At 30.3% G+C, this 17,837-nt stretch overlaps 2 protein-coding genes across 4 annotated transcripts in view; one reads left to right on the forward strand and one right to left on the reverse strand.

Annotated features, from left to right (window-relative positions):
• Pbp49 (proximal sequence element A Pbp49) overlaps window positions 1-10,267 on the reverse strand; it is a 42,108-nt gene extending 31,841 nt beyond the window's left edge. The window contains exons 1-3 of the mRNA XM_075376253.1: window positions 9,969-10,267; window positions 1,741-1,936; window positions 286-546 (exon numbers count right to left, since the gene is read on the reverse strand). Coding sequence (XP_075232368.1) covers window positions 286-546; window positions 1,741-1,936; window positions 9,969-10,165 — 654 coding nt within the window. The 5' untranslated portion in view covers window positions 10,166-10,267. The remainder of the gene's footprint in view (window positions 1-285; window positions 547-1,740; window positions 1,937-9,968) is intronic.
• A 31-nt stretch (window positions 10,268-10,298) lies between these two features.
• Tspo (Translocator protein) overlaps window positions 10,299-17,837 on the forward strand; it is a 35,909-nt gene continuing 28,370 nt past the window's right edge. Inside the window, exon 1 of one of the 3 annotated variants that reach the window (XM_075376281.1) lies at window positions 10,299-10,402. The gene's annotated coding sequence lies outside the window, so the exon portion shown is untranslated. The other 2 variants (XM_075376267.1, XM_075376275.1) reach the window with 2 other exon arrangements.

A 17,837-nucleotide genomic window follows, 5' to 3' on the forward strand; every position in this document is an offset into this window, starting at 1 on the left:
AATATTTCAGAAAGAAAAACACAAAGAGTAAAGGGTTTCTTCTATAAAGGGTTTTTCATTAAATAAAATACAATTTCAAACTTTGTGCAAGGGCCTCCAGAGAAAGGCTGTAAATTGGGCCCAATCAACAAGTACCAAATCATTTAAATTTTATAAAAAATAATTTTATTCACAACTATATTTGGCTGTCTTAAGAAGCACTGCAGAGCAACTAATCACATAAACTGACAGGAAATGATGCAATCAATAACTTAAATGACAGGTGAATAAATCATTATATCTTACCTTAAGACGAACTTTAACAGGAGCATCCGGCATTTCACTAACATCACCACTTGTATCTCCAAATTCTTCCATGCATATAATGACATCCCTCAATTTATCAAGTGTATCAACTGCAGTCAAAACTATCTCTTGACTGCATGATAGTGTTTTTTTGTGTGCATAATTGTCAGGGCTAGTATGAAATGGAAAGTGTACTCGAATGGTAACAATGAATTCTTTACCTAATGGAATATCTGCTTTTAATTTACGACACTCATCATTCTACAACAAAAAAAACAGAAGTTCTACAACGTAAACAGAAATAAATTGTATTTTTTATCAATAAAAACCTCATGTACTACAGATGTAATAAAGAATATGGGATTATAGTTTTCTTGCACCTTTTGTGAACAACTCTATATTTGACTTTATCAAACTTGTAATCTGTAAAAAATAATAATAATAGGTAAAATGATACCGTAACCAAAGTATTAAGAGATAAATTCACTTTTTGTATCTTATCAAATACAAAATAGCTTGCAAATTTTGTTTCTATTTTTTTGCATTATAATAATGACCCGACTTTGAATACAACTGAGCATACTGTACATGTAAAATCACGTTTTAGATTTGTAAGCAAAGTAATCTGTTAAAAGTAATATTTTCACTATTTTTAGTCACACATATTAACCAGTGTAAGTGATAAAACCTATTTTCAGTTGTATATATATTCTCAGCATAATTGATATATCATGTAAATACATGAAATCTATTAACAGTGCAAATGAGACTCAACAACTACTGAACTGATATATCACCATAAATCATTTGTTCATAAATAAAATAACTATTAAGCACAACATACAAAGGTAACAGATTCTACAGAATCACTTCCCTAGAATATTTTACCATTTTTCTAACTAATTTTGCGAAATCTCTAATATTTCACTAGATTGTATGGCAGTTTATAAGTAAATATAATAACGACAGAAATAATTACTGAATGGATGATATGTATAGTAAGATGAAAATAGAACGAATGAGTCAAATTCTTGTTCATTTTAATTACTGTGTAAATAATAAACATGATATCGAATGTCTAACAAATCAATGTGACAACAATTAAGGGACTGTAATAAATAAACAAAAGCTATTTAGTTGATAAATAATACAATAAAATATATTCACAAAATGCTATGCTTACGGAATTCATGCATGATACTACCTGAAAATAAGAATGGTAGTTATAAAAAACTAAGCCTGATAAAAGAATTCTGATTTCATATTTGAAATCAGCGTGAAAAGTATTATAAGAATCAGTTATTCACTCTCATTTTACAAAATCATTGTTGATCAGTGTAATCTTTTTATAATTTCTAAAAATTTTACATTTCCAAAAATATTAAAGAAAAAAAATATATAAAACATATGAGTAAATAATGAAAATAAAATAAAACAAAACAATTGCCAACTTACAAGATGTATTTGATTCTTGTATTTAAGTCTTGAATAGATATAATCTTCTTGTAACTTTGACCTATTCTTCAACAACTTAAAACATTCTAAATCAATATCAGATGGAATCTCTGTTTTGTCAAACAAAGTTGGATTATGATAAACAGTATCTACATTAACAATAGGATTTTCTCCTTCAACTGCTAAAAGGTTTGGACTGAAAAAATTCACATCAAAAAAGAGAAAAGATTATACAATAACCCATTTTACAACAGTTTTACTTAAATTATCAAGCATGTGATTCCCTTCATCAAAGACACACACAGATTTATTTTGTAGTAGAGATTCCTAACTTAAATTATGGCTAGTGGATTTTTGAAGTTGTGAAGACATATTTAGGATAAGGTCAGAAAATGACTACAAATCATTTTCAACTTAGAACAGTGATACAGAGTACTGTATTAGTACATTAATTATAATTAAAGAATGATCCCCACTTATCTACACAAAAAGATTATTAGATTGATAATATCAACAATTAAGATTGTATATTAAGAACAATTCTTAACGTACATAAACAAAGTGTATTATTAATTGTTCAAATGAACACAAATAAATTGAATTTACACTAATACTAGGGCGATTTAAAACAATGCTAGAAGGATCAGTAGAAGGTGCAAAAAAAGAAGACAGAAAATAGTAAAAATTATAGATCATCTAAAAGGAAACTGGAGATATCTCTTAATAATTTACCTGTGAACAGAGTAGAATGAGGACAGACATGTGCAAGGGCCAGATAACCAAATCTGATGACAAATGACTACAGAGTTTGTTTGATTTTCTAAGTAAGACATTATTACCTTAAGAGCCTGATCTTGGTCAGGTGATTTTAGAGTAATTAACTCAGCGTCAAATAATGGGCAGGCAGGAGTAGGTTTCGTGATGAACAAGAAGATAGGGAGGAGAGTGGAGTATTTCAAAACGCATAGCGATAGAATCATTGTAATAAGGATAAAATCAAAACCTAAACCGACAACGATTGTTAACGTCTATATGCCTACAAGCGCCCATGATGATGATGAGGTAGAGTGTGTATACGAAGAGATTGATGAAGCAATTAAACACGTAAAAGGAGATGAAAATTTAATAATAGTTGGAGATTGGAATGCAAGCATTGGAAAAGGCAAGGAAGGAAATATAGTGGGTGAATACGGGCTGGGCAAAAGGAATGAAAGAGGGGACCGACTTATAGAATTTTGCACGAAGTATAATTTAGTAATTGCCAACACCCAATTTAAAAATCATAATAGAAGAATATACACTTGGGAAAAGCCAGGCGATACTGGAAGGTATCAGATAGATTATATCATGGTTAAGCAAAGATTTAGAAATCAACTCGTTGACTGCAAAACTTACCCTGGAGCAGACATTGATAGCGACCATAATTTGGTGATAATGAAATGTAGATTGGGGTTTAAAAACCTGAAGAAAAGGTGTCAGATGAATCGGTGGAATTTAGAGAAGCTTGAGGAAGAGGAGGTAAAGAAGATTTTTGAGGAGGACATCGCAAGAGGTCTGAGTAAAAAAGATAAGGTAGAAAATGTAGAAGAAGAATGGGAGAATGTTAAAAAGGAAATTCTTAAATCAGCAGAAGCAAACTTAGGCGGAATAAAGAGAACCGGTAGAAAACCTTGGGTTTCAGACGATATATTGCAGCTGATGGATGAACGTAGAAAATATAAGAATGCTAGTGATGAAGAAAGTAAAAGGAACTATTGGAAATTAAGAAATGCTATAAACAGGAAGTGCAAACTGGAGAAAGAAGAATGGATTAAAGAAAAGTGTTCAGAAGTGGAAAGAGAAATGAACATTGGTAAAATAGACGGAGCATACAGGAAAGTTAAGGAAAATTTTGGGGTACATAAATTAAAATCTAATAATGTGTTAAACAAAGATGGTACACCAATATATAATACGAAAGGTAAAGTCGATAGATGGGTGGAATATATTGAAGAGTTATACGGAGGAAATGAATTAGAAAATGGTTTTATAGAGGAAGAAGAGGAAGTTGAGGAGGATGAAATGGGAGAAACAATACTGAGATCTGAATTTAAGAGAGCATTAAAAGATTTAAATGGCAGAAAGGCTCCTGGAATAGACGGAATACCTGTAGAATTACTGCGCAGTGCACGTGAGGAAGCGATTGATAGATTATACAAACTGGTGTGTAATATTTATGAAAAAGGGGAATTTCCGTCAGACTTCAAAAAAAGTGTTATAGTCATGATACCAAAGAAAGCAGGGGCAGATAAATGTGAAGAATATAGAACAATTAGTTTAACTAGTCATGCATCAAAAATCTTAACTAGAATTTTATACAGAAGAATTGAGAGGAGAGTGGAAGAAGTGTTAGGAGAAGACCAATTTGGTTTCAGGAAAAGTATAGGGACAAGGGAAGCAATTTTAGGCCTCAGATTAATAGTAGAAGGAAGATTAAAGAAAAACAAACCAACATACTTGGCGTTTATAGACCTAGAAAAGGCTTTTGATAACGTAGACTGGAATAAAATGTTCAGCATTTTAAAAAATTAGGGTTCAAATACAGAGATAGAAGAACAATTGCTAACATGTACAGGAACCAAACAGCAACAATAACAATTGAAGAACATAAGAAAGAAGCCCTAATAAGAAAGGGAGTCCGACAAGGATGTTCCCTATCTCCGTTACTTTTTAATCTTTACATGGAACTAGCAGTTAATGATGTTAAAGAACAATTTAGATTCGGAGTAACAGTACAAGGTGAAAAGATAAAGATGCTACGATTTGCTGATGATATAGTAATTCTAGCCGAGAGTAAAAAGGATTTAGAAGAAACAATGAACGGCATAGATGAAGTCCTACGCAAGAACTATCGCATGAAAATAAACAAGAACAAAACAAAAGTAATGAAATGTAGTAGAAATAACAAAGATGGACCGCTGAATGTGAAAATAGGAGGAGAAAAGATTATGGAGGTAGAAGAATTTTGTTATTTGGGAAGTAAAATTACTAAAGATGGACGAAGCAGGAGCGATATAAAATGCCGAATAGCACAAGCTAAACGAGCCTTCAGTAAGAAATATAATTTGTTTACATCAAAAATGAATTTAAATGTCAGGAAAAGATTTTTGAAAGTGTATGTTTGGAGTGTCGCTTTATATGGAAGTGAAACTTGGACAATCGGAGTATCTGAGAAGAAAAGATTAGAAGCTTTTGAAATGTGGTGCTATAGGAGAATGTTAAAAATCAGATGGGTGGATAAAGTGACAAATGAAGAGGTATTGCGGCAAATAGATGAAGAAAGAAGCATTTGGAAAAATATAGTTAAAAGAAGAGACAGACTTATAGGCCACATACTAAGGCATCGTGGAATAGTCGCCTTAATATTGGAAGGACAGGTAGAAGGGAAAAATTGTGTAGGCAGGCCACGTTTGGAGTATGTAAAACAAATTGTTGGGGATGTAGGATGTAGAGGGTATACTGAAATGAAACGACTAGCACTAGATAGGGAATCTTGGAGAGCTGCATCAAACCAGTCAAATGACTGAAGACAAAAAAAAAAAAAAAAAAAAAAAACCTTAAGAGCTACTGAACCAATCCTAAACAATCATTTGCTATTTAAAAAGGTTGCTTCTTCTCAAATAATGTATACAATAACTTTTCACCACATCTATGCCTTTTCCATTACATATTGGTATTTATGTCTGTGAGTCCTCGTAGAATTTGTGTTTAAGATTACCCCGTCTATGTATTGGATATGTCTGTGGGTAGGAACTTTTTTTTTTGTCTTCAGTCATTTGACTGGTTTGATGCAGCTCTCCAAGATTCCCTATCTAGTGCTAGTCGTTTCATTTCAGTATACCCTCTACATCCTACATCTCTAACAAATTGTTTTGGGTAGGAACATTATGGCAATTTCTGATGAGGAGTATAGGAATGTTAGATTTATTTTTTGAAAGGATTAAAGGGTGTTGGTTTAAGGGTGTTTTTTATTTCAGATATACTTTTGTAATTTAGGAATAGTGTGTTTGGATTTAACGATGACTTTAATTGGGTTTTGGAATTTCTTAGTTGGAACCTGTATTGTTCCTGTAATGTTTCTATGTATGAAATATAATCTAACTATATTGTTTTCAACGTGTCAGTTATGTTCAGTAATAAAAAATAGTATATTGTGATATTTTAATCATTCTTTGTCAAAATATCTTACAGAGATATTGTCACTGTAGTGTTTTGTGTATGAAATCTAAGACGTTATTGTATTTATTGTGTCAGTTACATTGTGAACCCTGTATGAAGGCATCAAAAACTTCAAGCATCCTTGCAACACCCAGCATCCTAGATCCTTAACCTACTAGAATTAAGAAACATTGTAATATTCAAACTATTTTTTATCAAACGTATATTTTAATTTCTAGGCAAAGTAAATAACATAAGATGACAAAAATGTTTAGGCCATTGACTACCTAATTATCCTCTTCAAGGATTAATACTTAAAAAAATCCTATTAAAGAGTTTTGAAGCCATTTAGCCCTTAGTATTTCTAGTTACCTTTAATTAAACAAATATATAATAAAAACAATTATTTATCAAATACTTTTATATTTTAAGTTTGAGCCTTATTTCCTTCCAGATACCCCAAGTCTGCCCACAGATTGCCTAATCACATCCCTTTAATTAATAAAAAAAGAAGTAAAAATCACTTAAATTCTGTGATATTCAAAGATTATTTTTAAAACACACTCTCTCTTCAAGATTCTCTACAATTCCTACAAAGAAATTTCAGAATCCTTGTCACTCTCAGAATCCCTATCCTCTCTTCAATAAATGGAAAATTTTATATTTTAATTATTCTTTACCAAAACATCTTCAAAAGGTGTTGAAGTCTGAGACCTCTGCGACACCCTTGGTAAACATTTTTATAACAAAAACTAATATGCTTCACCAACTATCACAAAATCCTGTTATATCCTATAAAATACATATGTAAGGGCATCTCTTGTTTAATAACTTTTCATTTACTCATCCAGGATTCATTTACACTAATTAATTACAACTGTAAAAAAAGGAACAAACAGAATGATTAACATCATTAGTAGAAACATTTTTTGATACATCAAATGGATTCTTTGATTGAGAAAAGAATTTTTCCATGATTTGCTTGCTCAAAATTCATTTTACAAAAACATGAAAAATTATTGTAGAACATTTGAAATGTTTTTTAGATTCTGTCTCAATATCTCCCAAGTTTTTGACCATTCTCTGATGTGTAATAGACTATCAGAGGGACAAAATGAAGTAAAACTAATTATCAGAAATAGTTTGTATATATTTAAAGTCAATGATCAATAACTGTTCATATGTATATGAAAAATAATGTGGTGTAAACTATTAATATACTTTTACAATTTACTAAATTGCACCCTAGCAGCAGAATGTACTAGTTACATAGGAGGGTTACATAGGAGGTACTAGTTTGCTGCTCCTTTTCATTTTTCCTTCAATCACTCTCATCATCACTGCTTTATCGTGAAGTAAATAGAATAAAACAATTAAAAACACAATTAATTTAGTTTAAATTTAAAGTAAATACTCACCCACTATGTTAATTTTTTTAATCTAAATGAAATTAAAACATATACACGTATATTACAAAATATATGATGAATTCCAACTAAATAGTTAATACTAACAATATTTTTTGTCTGTTTTCCATACTTTTCTGTTCTTCAGGAAGGTAACTAAAAAGATTTACCTTTTCAAAATTTACTTTTTATTCCTTTTCATTTTTCAAGATGTTAAAATTGTTTAATCTTAACTTGCAACTAAAATAAATATAACTTTTCAATCTTCAGCTAAGCTATTCTTTCTCATTACTTAAAAATAATTTATAAAGCATATTTTTTTGATAAATAATGCTTGGAATCCGCCAAAAAGCAGAATATCCACTAACATGTAATGTACCCTGAGGGATGTAAAAGTCATGGTTTTTTATTGCTGTCCTGAACTCACATCTGCACTTGATCAGCTTCATCTATTTTACTAATTTGAAATGTTTTCTTTTGCATTATTATTTTTTGGCACTCTTTCAGAATTTCCCCCCAAAATTTTTCTATTTTTTTTAACGATATATACTTATAATATTACTAATATCCACTTTATATTATTTAATTACTGGTGCTTGAATATTTAGATTCGGTCTGCTGTGGAAAATAATTTTTCTGTGGTACTGAATTTTAAAAATATGCTTTAGTGTATTTATTTTTTTATTTTACTGTGTCCCTTTTGCATTAACGAACTGTCTATTAGACTGAACATAATTGTTATATGATAAAATTTCATCTTAATTGGGCTGCTAAATATTTTATTCCCACTAGGATCTCAACATAAAAATTATAATTAATTATATACAATTAAATAATTACCTCCGATTATGATGAAATTTGGAATATACTTTAAGACGAAGTTAATCATTAAAATTTTAATTATTCCTTGGAAACACCTTTTACCAGAGTTACGTCTTTTACAGTAGTTACACCCAAAATTTTATTATTTTGCACTTTATACGTGTAATACATATTATTTGTTAATTAAATAATTTTGTTTCAGTTACGTTTTGTAAAGAACAAAGTTAGATTTGCTTAGGGCGTCATTAGGTTAAACCGAACAGGAGTGTTGAATTGTATCTTCATCAGATTAATAACAGTAATTTTCTGTCAAATTTAAAAATTACTTATAAACTAACTTTCTTTTTCCTGTTTAGCCTCCGGTAACTACCGTTTAGATAATTCTTCAGAGGATGAATGAGGATGATATATATGAGTGTAAATGAAGTGTTAGTCTTGTACATTCTCAGTTCGACCATTCCTGAGATGTGTGGTTAATTGAAACCCAACCACCAAAGAACACCGGTATCCACGATCTAGTATTCAAATCCATGTAAAAATATCTGGCTTTACTAGGACTTGAACGCTGTAACTTTCGACTTCCAAATCAGCTGATTTGGGAAGACGCGTTAACCACTAGACCAACCCGGTGGGTAGTATAAACTAACTAACCTAATGTAACCTTACTCTAACTAAACTCAATTAAATTTCATTTAAACCAATTTATTTACTCCATAATTAATGTATATTGCAAATTTACCAAAATTGACACCTTAAGCTTAACCAAACTTAACTTAGTCTTAAGTGAATCCAATGAAGCCAAATTATTTAGTACAAAAATAATGTATATTATACTTGTGCGGTGATGAATTTAAAAATTTTTGGTCAGGATACTGTCTAACTTATGAGGGACGTAACTTTAGTAAAAGGCATCATTTCTGACAAATAATATCAATTGCAACGAATAACTTAGGTCGTAAACAAGGTATATTCCAAAATTTCAAGAAACTCAGAGGTAAGTTCACAATTGTATTTAATTAACATAAAACTAAAGCTTCAATGAATGTGATAAAACAGATATTTTGACAATATTGATAAAAGTATCAGATCTGCTTTTAGTTAAAATAAACCTATAATCTATTATCCATTCCTCTCTTTCAGATATGACAAAAACGAAAGATACAATGGAAAAATTATTTAAAAGTGTTAAAAGAATTAAGAAGATCAGAGCAAACTGCATATGCTGTCTTTTACACAAACTGTCTGCTGAACCAACCAACTAGAAAACATAATTATCCTCTTACATTTTTAATAGTAATAGATCATTTAAGGCAGGCATCATTAACAATAGCACTACTACTAAATGCTGCACTAAGTTACAGTAAAAGTTAGCTCTGAAAGCCTTTTGTAAGAAACTATAATGTAAATTTAAAAGATCTTTTTAAAAAGACACCACTGTAATGACACCATCTGTGCTACCTGCTGAAATATTTTCATCATATTTAGAAAGCAAATTGTTTTTACTTTGCTTAATTTTTTCAACAAGTACAGCATCTAATCACACTAGTTAATAAATATGGATCATCATTCGATTATTATAATTTTTAAATCAATTAGAATTTAATCTTACATTTTCGAAATTTTTGTTATGATCTTATTTCAAATCTGTCACCTTTATTTGGTTTAGGTAGGAATATTGAATACAGTTGTTAGTACCGTAGTAATAGTATTTAACATCCAGGTTACCACTGAATGTTAGATTTAAAGACTGTGGCATCAGCGAGTTATCAATTTATGTAGTTATTACACGGCAGAAACACGTACCTGCAAGTTTCAGACAGCGCATACAATTGTTCATCAGTAAATGGAAATCCCACATGAGATGCAATCGTTTTAGGATCTGTTCCAACGTCACTGAAAGAATCCTTCGTAACATTTGAGAACTTGTTAAAGTACTGATTTAAATGCACCTTCTCTGTAGCCCAATCAACGGTATTGCCTTTCAGATAAATAGCTTCCATAGTAAAACGAAATACCTTCCGTATTACTTTGCGTTCACTTGTTTACAAAACATCTGATAGACCAACTATTAAACTAACATCTGACAACGCTGCTTACATCGGCAGTTTTATCAACTAACAAAAAAAAACGCACTTACAAAACACACCGTGATGAAACGGAGCTTTCCATCTTTCCTTTCATACTATTTACTCACCAATTTATGGAATTATTATTAAGTTTATTAACTTCACCGATAGGTAATAGTTTTATTTCACGTTTATGTTACATATAATATTATGGATATAATTTTGTGGAAAAAATACAAAACAGCCATACCATGCATAATATGTTCTGTAAATGTTAATATTACTGGATGTACTTCACACATATTTTAATAAAAAGAATAAATTATGAAATTTTAACTGAAAAAATAACCAGTAACTGGAAGTAAGACCAGCTTTTCTAGTAAACATATGTATCAACTGGCTGCACAAGTGGTTGGCTATGTGGTTATATACTAAATGTAGAATGAAATAGAATATAACATAATTTACAGCCTAATAAAATATACAATTTTAATCATCTGTAATTTACATATTATTACTATGTAAATGTATTAATTTACGTAAGATTCACAAAACATAACTATAAAACCTTATTTTTTCTTCTATTTCTGGGACCACTGTTAAGTATTGCTTCAGAGAATGAGATGAGTGATTTGTTGTGTGTGTGAAAATGCCATGCCTGGACTGGGATTTGAACCTGGTACCTCTGGATGAAAGATCGATATGCTACCACTCGCGCCACAGAGGCCGCTATAATTATAAAACCTACATCACAATAAATTGTCAAAAACCATTATAATTCAAAATAAACAAATAGCAAACAATTAATAAACTGCCACCGCTCACCATCATCAGATTGCTTAGCTGAGTAAAAACATATTTTAATTCAACTTTTATGTAGTTTTTATGGTTCTACTAGTAAAAAATTTCTAGGGTTTAGATTACTTGGTAAATTATTGAATGAGTTAATTCCCAAGATGTGTGTGGACTTTTTTCAGTTAGTTTTAAATCTTAATTTACTCTAGAAATCAAATGTAGATCTTGTGTTCTGACAATTATGATACCTGTTTTTATCTACTAATATAAGTTTTAAATATATATAAATTTGAGAAGGATGGTAATTTATTACTGAAAAAAAATTCCTTCACAAAAATAAAAATTTTATGTGAAACTATATAATGAAAAAAAAAACAGCTAAATATTCATTGCATTGAAGAAAAACTATAAGTAAGATGAAAAATTCTCATTCATTTTTAAAAACTATTTCTTGTAATGAAGAATATAGTACAAAATTGTTTTAACCATATTTAATACAATTTAATTTAATATAACAAATGAATCATGATTTATTTTTGTGCTTTTGGAGTTTTTGGGTCGCCTGATACCACTTTATTATTTTTTTAAATGTTCAATTTTCTCTTAAGGGCCTTCCAAAGAACAGTACTGAGCCTTTCTAGTATATTAGTAGGTACTTATAATTGTATATTTAATATACGTGTATTAAATTATACTTATGTTTGTTAATAATAAATTACTATCCTTCACCTGTTTATGTGTGTTTAAAACTGTTATATTATACTGATAGGTCAGTGTTAAGCCTGTTTTCTTGAAGAACATCTCCAATTTCCTCTAGAAAGCCTCCAAAGACCAATTTGCACTAATAAAATTCAAAAATGATATTAAGAATAAAGAAGGTAAAAGTAATAAAAGAAAGGTAGCAAGTATATTGTAAGACAGGATGATCTACCCAGAATGTGATTTTCATTTATAGAAATCACATTCCAACACATGACAAATTACATTATCCACATCTTTATTCTAGGCTCTTCCAGGAAGCAGATTCTCTTCCTGAATAAAATCCCTCAATTGTTGGGATATTTTTACCCAAGCGGGAGCAATAAATTCAATTCATTATATTCTACTTTGGCTAGCTGCTTAAATGTATGTTGAAGCAGTAATTGCTTTTCCTATAGAAATTAAAAGAAACTTAACATAAAGAGATAGTAAAAGTATATAAATTAAATTCTATCAATCATTTGGTAACTAATAACACACTATAACAATGCTTTTATTAAAACTTAATAAAAAAAACTCACAATTCTCTTCAAATTAAAAAAAAAAGTTAAGCAGAACTAATTTAGGCTGGTTGGTGGGCTGGCCTCCATGGCGTGAGTGATAGCATCTCGGACTTTCACCCAGAGGTCCTGGGTTCAAATCCCAGTCAGGCATTGTATTTTTCACACATGCTACAAAAATTGATAACACAGCTGTAGGACTTTCCTATCATGTGGCTAAAACTGTGTTCCTGGGAAGTCCTAGAAGTGTGTTTTGTTTCTGATGCATGGCTTACACATACAAAACTTAATTAAAACTTTTTATCATTTTATTTAAATATAGTATTTTTTCATCTATTTAATGATTCTAACTAAAGTGTGGATGCATACCATATTTAATTTGCACGGGTGTGGTGGTACTAGCGGTGACGGTCAGCACTAACTAAACTAATGTACTTTTACAACCTACATAGAACAAATTTCACTTGCTCAGCTGTCAGTACAGTGTAGCCGTGAGGCTTAATGCATCAGGGTTCTCAGTCAACTGGGTGAATGATTTCCAGACCCAGTTACTTTTTTACACTTTAAATATTATTCATTTATTTCATTCTACACTCACCTGTGATGTCACAACATAGTAGGAGGCTAATTGTTTGGATAGGGGTGGGATTTTGTATTTGCAAAAAAATGATATTTTGTAATTGTTAACAAATGTGTTTAAGAAAAACATTACCTTTATAAGGAGAAATCTCGAGAAACTGAGGGTGACCTTCCTCTACAGACTCACCCCTTTGACCTTTTAAGTTAAAAATTTAATGTCATCAATGTCTCATTTATAGAAGTAATCTGATCAAGTTTGGTCAAAATCGGTTCAGTAGTTCTGGAAATATAAGGTGATTTAGAAATCAGCACTGAAAACACAAATGGATGAATATTAATATCCGGAAAATTTCCATCCAGTTTTTGGGTTCCTTAGGTGTTTAAACGTCAAGATCCTGTGAAAACCGCATATGCCCAAATTGGACCGATTACAATATTTCCCCTTTAAAGGTATATAGCGCTATCTAGACGGAAAAGTGATACATCAATTGATAGAATGAATGAGATGCGACACCACACTTGACTGGTGACCATGGTTTCTACATCAAGCACAGGAGTTATGGCCAAACTGCAAGGTGATTTGATATGGTTTTGACAAACGAACCTAACTTATTTTCGCTGAACAAGTACCATCCTTTGGAAGCACAACTACAGTATATTTAATATAATGATGGCATCAATTATTCGTTCAGTCAATCATTATTTTTTTCAGTGTATTTCCAATTGTGGTATATTTTATTATGATATATTATTTTTAATACGACCGGCAACAATTGCATTCAACAACACTGAACCTGAACACTTCTTCAACAAACGCCGATTAATTATCGAAAGCCCAATTCCGTACTTAGAAATTAAGTGTTTTATTTTACTTTTATTTCAAAAGCAGTTAAGTTTCACACTTCAGGACTCTTTTATGATTTACTTATAATTTATCTTTTGATTAACCATAACATAAACAAACGACAGTGGCTTGCTTAATAAACAGTTGATTCATTATGATGGAAAGTAGGGGAAAGAGCTTATGAGAGGGGACACTCCCATTTACAGGTTGCTTTTTACTATAATGTTGTGCTCTGATGACGTGATTTGAAACGTTGCGCCGAAGTTTGGTGTAATACATTCGATTATATTTGCGGGCGTGAGGTAATTCTGTATATTATAGCGTTTAGTAGGAGTTCACAAATCACGTATCTGCTGCAGTGTTTGTAGGTAGGTTAGTTAAAACTGGTACCTTATTTATAAGCCGTTGGCTAAATTAACAGAGATCATTTTTGTAGTCTGTTTTTAATTAGCCTCAAATTTCATTCTTATGGACTTTGGAAATTTGAATTATTGCAATATCAAATAGGTTAGCAGGATTATTCAACTACAATGATTTTATGTTCTAGTCATTGTATGGAGGTTACTCTTTTGTAAGAGTACATCTGATATAAGTTAACTGTGTATTTTGGATAATACGTGACTAATCTTTAAACATTTATATCGTGGTGATTGTTACTATGTTACCTGTTAATTTGAGTTATTGGGTTGCAACTTGTTCCTTTTTTTGTATTAACACTCTTCATTTTGAACGATTCTTTGGATTGACATTGCTGCTTTTTTAAATTGAGTTCTATGAGATGTAGTGTTTAATTTACATTGGCAATGTTGTTATAGGTTAAGAATTCGGAGTTTGTTGATCTTTCCAATCAATTTTTTTCGTTGGAAGAAATTCTAATCCTTAAATAGCTAGAAAGTAATTCCCCGGCATTTTAATTCTTAAATAGCTAGAAAATAATTCCCCCGCATTTTAATTAAATTTTCATTAAAAATTAAAGAAATAATAATTTTAATTTAAATTAAAATAATAATTTTGAAATAATAATTAAAAAATGGGTTTTTGGTTAACATTTTATTGCTCTGAAAGCTCATCAGCTACTATTTTTTACATTACAGCTTTTGAATTCTAATCATTTGTTTTACAAAAACAGCCTGTATTGAATCAGTGAAGCTAAGTTTAAAATAAACCCCTTGCTGACATAGGAGTTGTAAAATGCTACAATGAAATATTTATATCACTACCATTTATTTTATGTATTGAGACATACAAAACTATTTAAAATAAACTAATAAATATAATAATGGAATGGTTGTGATAAATATGTCATCAAGAATCTTGCACTATAAAACATATTCTTAATTAAAAACATTTTTAAACTTCTTTTGAAATATTTATTTAGTCCACTATGGAACAGGAATTTTATTATCCATCCTTTTTGTACTTTTTTTAATTTTTAAGTAATTTTTTTATTTTATATTATTTAAATGGGCTCGATTATGATTCTTGAATTCGTTTTTATTATTCAGTATCTAAAAAAAACACCCTTGATAAACATGTGGTATAAAGACATTTTTCTCTTTGTCTTGAAATGTTCCCTGAAATTATACCCATCAGTTAGTGCTATCTAGAAGTGATTTTTGCAGAAGTACTATTATAGCACTTTTCCAGTATAAAAACACTTGACGCATTAGCTACGAGCCAAAGAAAGGCCCTATAAGTAAAATGAGATTGCAAGTAAACATACACTTTCTTCTTTCTTTTCCTGTTTAGCCTCTGGGAATTACCATTCAGGTATTACTTCAGAGGATGATCTATGTATGAGTGTAAATAAAGTGTAGTCTTGTACAGTCTCAGTTCAACCATTCCTGAGATGTGTGGTTAATTGAAATGAAACCCAACCACCAAAGAACACCAGTATCCACGATCTAGTATTCAAATCTTACTTTACTAGGGCTTGAACGCGGGAACTCTTGACTTCCGAATCAGCTGATTTGGGAAGACGCGTTCACCACAATACCAAATCGGTGTGTTATAACTTTATTTTAAAATTGTCTTTTAACTGTTGTCTTCATCTTTCAACATTAGAGCTACTTATTAGTGGCTAGATGCAGTCTCAGGAAACTCAGCCTTAGGTACCTGTAGCTGTTCAATGTAAATTTATTCCTTATAGTTTTTCTCTCTTTATTTATAGATAATTGGCTTTTATCTAGGTCTCAACCTTATTATACCTTCTTTTGCTAACGGAAAGTGGCAGATCATTATTGTACATGATAAAAATGTGAACCTATAATTGGTCTGTGATGTCGCTAATAGTGGCTCATCAGCTTCCTTCCATCAAAAGTTCTCTCACATAATAGAATGTTATTTTATTTACTTTATGATGCACATTTTTGGTCAATATCTTTTGATCTACATAATGTTGCAAAATGTTTCATGATCTGGAAAAATGTAGCAAAAGTTGTCATAGGAAACACATATTTTCTCTGCCTGATTTCTTAGTTTCTGTTGTAAGTCTCTTACTACTATAACCAAAGTAATGTTTCCTAGTTTTGAAGGTACTGGTATATAATTTGCTGTTGGATTTTATATCTTGTTTTATAAACCGGTACTTAATTATTTTCAGTTGCTGGAAATATTTGTACAACAGTCTAATAAGAAATTTCATTGGTAAGCTTTAACAGTTTTTGATTACTTATTGAAAACATAAATATCTTTAGCCAACCATTTAAGTTATCTATTTCTTTTGCTACCATTAGGATGTGAAGGTCAGTTTATTTATTAAAAAAAAAATCTTAACCAGTGTACACTAGTAAGTGTACTTTTCTGGATCTCTATGCTATACCCATAAAATAGTGATTTTTATCATATTTTTTTTCCACCTAACAGATACTTTATTACTTTCATTTTTGTGGATTTTGTATCTTTTAGAGAGGTTTAGTTTTATCAGGTGCTTTTTCTTTCAGTTTATTGTTTATTTCCTTTGTCGATTTTCTTAGTTCTTCTGCTATGGATTCAAGCAAAAAAATGCACTGTTGTACAGTTTATGCTTCATTTTCCCTTTGGTATCTTAACTTCCTGGCCCTTTTGAATTAATATAATATAATATAATAATATAAGTATTGTTATATTAAACTTTTATTAATTAAAACACATTCTGTTTTGAAGGACACTTAAAAAATAATAAATTGTCAAAAAGTATTGAAACTTTTGTTCTTTTGCCTTTTGTTCTTTTCTGATATCCTCCCCCCCACCGTATAATCTTGTTTCCATTATTGCCCCCTCCCCAATGTAGCTCATAATCTTGATTTATTAAATTTACACAAACACTGTAATGTAATATAAGATACATTGTGACTGGTTTGGTTAGATTAAGTAACTATTGAAAGTATGGAAAAAAACAAAAACTGTATTTATGTTTCTTATACAGTGGCCTGTTGAAAACTGATAAAATATTACACTGAAACTAAATTACTGCACTGGCAAAAAAAAAAAAAAAATCTGATTGATGTGGGCACCACATGACTTCCTTGTACATCTATTATATTTACATTTTTTTTTAAATGAAAAGACAATTATAAAATATAGAAAAATATAGATTATATAAAAGACATAAAAAGTTTTGATATTTTTTCATATTTTTACTTGTACGAAGTAAAGGAAATATTGTGATAGCGAAAAATTCGGCTTTTAGATTTCAATGAAATATTCATTTTGACCATCCTTGAATTCATTTTGATTGTTTCGGTGTGACTTACATATGTATGTATCTTGCATAACTCAATTATTAGCTGTAGGATGTTGAAATTTTGGATTTAGGATTGACTGTTGTAACATCTAGTTGTGTACCCACCTCCCTTCTTATTTGCAATTGACTGAACCAAAAGTGTCCAAAAAAGCCCAAAATCCAAAAAAAATTGGATTTTTGACTTTTTCTTAACTGCACTAATAAGCCCTTGAGAGCTTTTCAACAATATATCATAAGTGGTACTTATTTTCATTGGTTCCAGTGTTATAGCCAAATTAAGTTTTAATTGATGAAATATTTGGATCTTAGGAGAAGGCTCATCGGTTTGAATCAGACTTCATCTTTTTTTTGTAATTAAATAAATTGTTGTATTAATAAATAAAGATCCAAATATTTCATTAATTA

This window comes from Lycorma delicatula, chromosome 1 (assembly GCF_047948215.1).
Source record: "Lycorma delicatula isolate Av1 chromosome 1, ASM4794821v1, whole genome shotgun sequence".
NCBI classification, from domain to species: Eukaryota; Metazoa; Arthropoda; class Insecta; order Hemiptera; family Fulgoridae; genus Lycorma; species Lycorma delicatula.